Source organism: Prionailurus bengalensis, chromosome A1 (genome assembly GCF_016509475.1).
Source record: "Prionailurus bengalensis isolate Pbe53 chromosome A1, Fcat_Pben_1.1_paternal_pri, whole genome shotgun sequence".
NCBI classification, from domain to species: Eukaryota; Metazoa; Chordata; class Mammalia; order Carnivora; family Felidae; genus Prionailurus; species Prionailurus bengalensis.
This window is the reverse complement of record NC_057343.1, coordinates 52,885,843-52,890,026: the sequence shown is the minus strand read 5'-3', so window position 1 is coordinate 52,890,026 and position 4,184 is coordinate 52,885,843. Positions and strand designations below refer to the sequence as shown.

At 59.3% G+C, this 4,184-nt stretch overlaps 1 protein-coding gene across 1 annotated transcript; it reads left to right on the top strand.

The window, feature by feature from the left end:
- Window positions 1-442: 442 nt before the first annotated feature.
- On the top strand, window positions 443-3,169 carry POU4F1 (POU class 4 homeobox 1). Its single transcript, XM_043581201.1, has 2 exons — window positions 443-1,039; window positions 1,733-3,169. Exons 1-2 carry the CDS (start codon window positions 917-919, stop codon window positions 2,873-2,875), a joined length of 1,266 nt encoding a protein of 421 aa, XP_043437136.1. The 5' UTR covers window positions 443-916; the 3' UTR covers window positions 2,876-3,169.
- The last annotated feature ends 1,015 nt before the right edge of the window (window positions 3,170-4,184 follow it).

Here is a 4,184-nt window from a genome sequence, read left to right as displayed (position 1 = left end):
TCTGACTGCTTCAAACAAATGTCTGTCACCGCGATTATCCTCCAGGAACCTATTTATAAACCTTGAAAGAAACGGGTTCTTGCAGCAAAAGACAGCATCTTCTGCATTTCTGTGTTGTTATTTATACTGTATACAGAGGAATGCGCGGGCATAATTTAACATACAAATATCCAGCTGTATACATTATATAACAGCTTGTTAGACATCCCGGAGTGGAGGTGTGCCTAAGTAATGCGCATATATTCAGGGCTTGCGGTGGGGATGGGGGAGAGTTTGAGAGAGGGAAAACACCACCGGGCTTGTGAGCATCTTGTCTTTCTCCCCCTAAAAGGTGCGTACCCTCAGACAATAGCTAGCCCTTTTGATCTTTCCAGAGCCGCGGTGGGAAAGGTGAGGCGTGCAAGTGCGCATGCCCGGGTAGCTACAGGTGCATCACCTGCGCTGTCCTTGCTGGTGGTCACTATAAGAGCGGCTCCCAAGCGCCTGTCGCGGCCGGGAGAGCGCGCGCGCGCGCGCAGACGCACGGCGCCGCGGAGAGAGAGAGCGCGCGCCAGACAGACGGAGACAGCTGATGCCTGTCAGCGCTGCGGGGCCGGGAGCTCTCGCGAGAGCTCCCCGAACCGGCCGCGAGAAGTGGGGCTCAGGTGTAAGAGGAGTGCATCCCGTCGGCGCGCGGGGCTAGAGCTGTAGGAGAAGTGGGATCGCGAGGCCGGTGCGCGGCGCTCTGCACGGTCAAAGGGAGCGCTGGGCGGCAGCGGCGGCAGCAGAGGAGCAGCAGCAGCCCCCGGCGCGGCCGCCGCCTCCGCGCCGCCAGCCGCCGCGGCTGCAGCCTCCGAAGGGAGGCCGGGGGAGCCGGCGTGCGCACTTTCCGGCAGACTTTCGGAGTGTTTGTGGATTTACATGCCAAGCCATCAAGATGATGTCTATGAACAGCAAGCAGCCTCACTTTGCCATGCATCCCACCCTCCCTGAGCACAAGTACCCGTCGCTGCACTCCAGCTCTGAGGCCATCCGGCGGGCCTGCCTACCCACGCCGCCGGTAAGCGCCCCACGCCCGCGGCCCCGGCCCGCGCGCCTGCCCCCTCCCCGTCTCCGAGACACTGCATGTCGGGTGCTGGTGTGCGCACAGGTCCAGGTGCGGGTATTTGCGGGCAGGGATTTTTAGAGGAATCCCGCTGCGAGGGACGTTTTGTCCAGTGGCGCTTAATGTCGTGTTCCCGTCGCCTCTGCCTCTGTGTCGGGCGCCTGCTATCAGAGTGGGGAGCGCCGGGGCCGTGACTCTCGACTTCCCTCCACTTTCTCTGTTAATTTCACGCCTCGGAAAGGCGGTCTCTGTGCGTGTTCGGGTGCGTGACACGGGTCCCCAGCTGCGAGTTACATCTCCATTTCTTCTTCTTTTCCCCCTCCTTTTTGGTCTCCCACGCCGGTTCCCGGAATGTGTTCTTGTGTTCCCCTCTGCCCTGCATCTGTCCCCCTCCCCACACATATGTCCCTACTCATCTATCCCCCCTGTCTCGTCCCCAATGTGCCCCCCATTCCGTCTTTCCTGTTCTCCACTATCCCCACCCCCGTTATTGTTATTTTGATTGCTTTGTGTTTGGTTTGCCCTTTGCTTGTGCTTTCCGGCTTGTGTGTGGTTTTGTTTTGTGTTTCTGCTTTTTTTGTTGTTGTTTTGTTTTTGTTTTGTGTGTGCGTGTGTGTTTTGTTTTGGTTTGGTTTGTGTCGCCTGCAGCTGCAGAGCAACCTCTTCGCCAGCCTAGACGAAACGCTGCTGGCGCGGGCAGAGGCGCTGGCGGCCGTGGACATCGCCGTGTCCCAGGGCAAGAGCCACCCATTCAAGCCAGACGCCACGTACCACACGATGAACAGCGTGCCATGCACGTCCACGTCCACCGTGCCGCTGGCGCACCACCACCACCACCACCACCACCACCAGGCGCTCGAGCCTGGCGACCTGCTGGACCATATTTCGTCGCCCTCGCTCGCGCTCATGGCCGGCGCGGGTGGTGCGGGCGCGGCGGGCGGCGGCGGCGGCGCCCACGACGGCCCGGGGGGAGGCGGCGGCCCGGGGGGCGGCGGTGGCCCAGGCGGCGGCGGCCCCGGGGGCGGCGGCGGCGGCGGTGGCCCGGGGGGCGGCGGCGGCGGCCCGGGCGGCGGGCTGCTCGGCGGCTCGGCGCACCCGCATCCGCACATGCACGGCCTAGGCCACCTGTCGCACCCGGCGGCGGCGGCCGCCATGAACATGCCGTCGGGTCTGCCGCACCCCGGGCTGGTGGCGGCGGCGGCGCACCACGGCGCGGCGGCGGCGGCGGCGGCGGCGGCGGCCGGGCAGGTGGCGGCGGCGTCGGCGGCAGCGGCCGTGGTGGGCGCGGCGGGCCTGGCGTCCATCTGCGACTCGGACACGGACCCGCGCGAGCTCGAGGCGTTCGCCGAGCGCTTCAAGCAGAGGCGCATCAAGCTGGGCGTGACGCAGGCCGACGTGGGCTCGGCGCTGGCCAACCTCAAGATCCCGGGCGTGGGCTCGCTCAGCCAGAGCACCATCTGCAGGTTCGAGTCGCTCACGCTCTCGCACAACAACATGATCGCGCTCAAGCCCATCCTGCAGGCGTGGCTCGAGGAGGCCGAGGGCGCGCAGCGCGAGAAAATGAACAAGCCCGAGCTCTTCAACGGCGGCGAGAAGAAGCGCAAGCGGACTTCCATCGCAGCGCCTGAGAAGCGCTCCCTCGAGGCCTACTTCGCCGTACAACCCCGGCCCTCCTCCGAGAAGATCGCCGCCATCGCCGAGAAACTGGACCTCAAAAAGAACGTGGTGCGGGTGTGGTTTTGCAACCAGAGACAGAAGCAGAAGCGGATGAAATTCTCCGCCACTTACTGAGGGGGTGGGAGGTGCGGGGCGGGGCAGAGCGGGGAGCTGAAGGGGCTTTTCGGGAGCTTTCTTTGGGCCTGCTTCCCCCTAGACTTGGAGTGTCCGTTATCCTGCTTGCATTTGGGGAGTCCCTCCTCGAGCACTCTCTTCCACCCTCTCTGTGCTCCCTCTGCCCCTGATCCTCCACGGCAAAGAGGACTGGGTGCTGGGTGTGGACACCCAAGAGCCAGGTGGGGGAAAAAGAGGGACCTTTTGGGTGAGCGGGGAGTTGAGGGGAAGGAAAGCGGAGACTGGAGGAGGGGTTTTGAGGAGCAGGTTGGTTCTGGGGGTTGGGGTGGGGGGAGAGTGGGGAAGAGTAGGGAAATGGACTGTTTTTGACCAGAGACACTTGTCAAAATCTCCTGGGGACCAAGGAACTACGTACAAAAACAAACCTACCAACCACCAAAAAACAAAAAAACAAAAAAAAAAAAACCTAGACAAATAAAGACAAACTAAAACAAAACAGAACAAAAGCAAAGAAAAAATGCTTTAGTAACTTAAGTCTGGGGAGCCGTATTCTGCAGCTTCATTACCCCCTAAGGAAGAGAAAAAAGAGCACCACCATTATTACCACCAACCCCAACCCTACATACATGAACTGAGTTAAAAACCGAAAACCAAACGAACCAGAGGGTGAAATTCTGGGTAGCGAAGCTAGTTGTTCTGTCTCAGTGTTTACTTTTTCCCTCCAAGTGTCACCTCCACCCCATCCCTGTCCTCTTTGATTTATTTTTCTCGCTTCCAATGAGAATCCAATAGCTGCTCTCCATTTGCTGGAAAGTGAGTGGGAGCACAGGTGAAAGGGGGAGGGTGGCTGTTCAGGGGTCCCAAGTTTTCTGGTGACCTGGCCTCTACTGTGGCCTGGTCACTGTCATGTGGGGACGGTTAGGGAGAGAGAGACACACACAGTCTTTGAGCTGACTAAAAGGCAGAATTTAGGGGCCCCGAAGTATTTTATTCTAGTGAAGTAAAACCATTTTAGCAAGGTTTTTCTCTTTTCATGTTTGCTTTTGTATCTAAGATCTGGAAAACATTATTTCAAAATAAGCTTCCTCCCCTCCCTGCCCCTGCCCCTCCCCCCCCCATGGACCGTGCTTGCCCCTTCATTTATTTTTTAGTGTGGTTTATTTTAAACTACCTACTGATTTCCACCCCCCATTGATTCAGTTAGACTGATGGGGTGGAAGACACCAGGAGAGATACTCTGTCCCATTTTCTCCCCAGAACAAGACCCGTCTTGCTCTTCTAGGTACCCTTTCTTTCTCTTTTAGAGAAC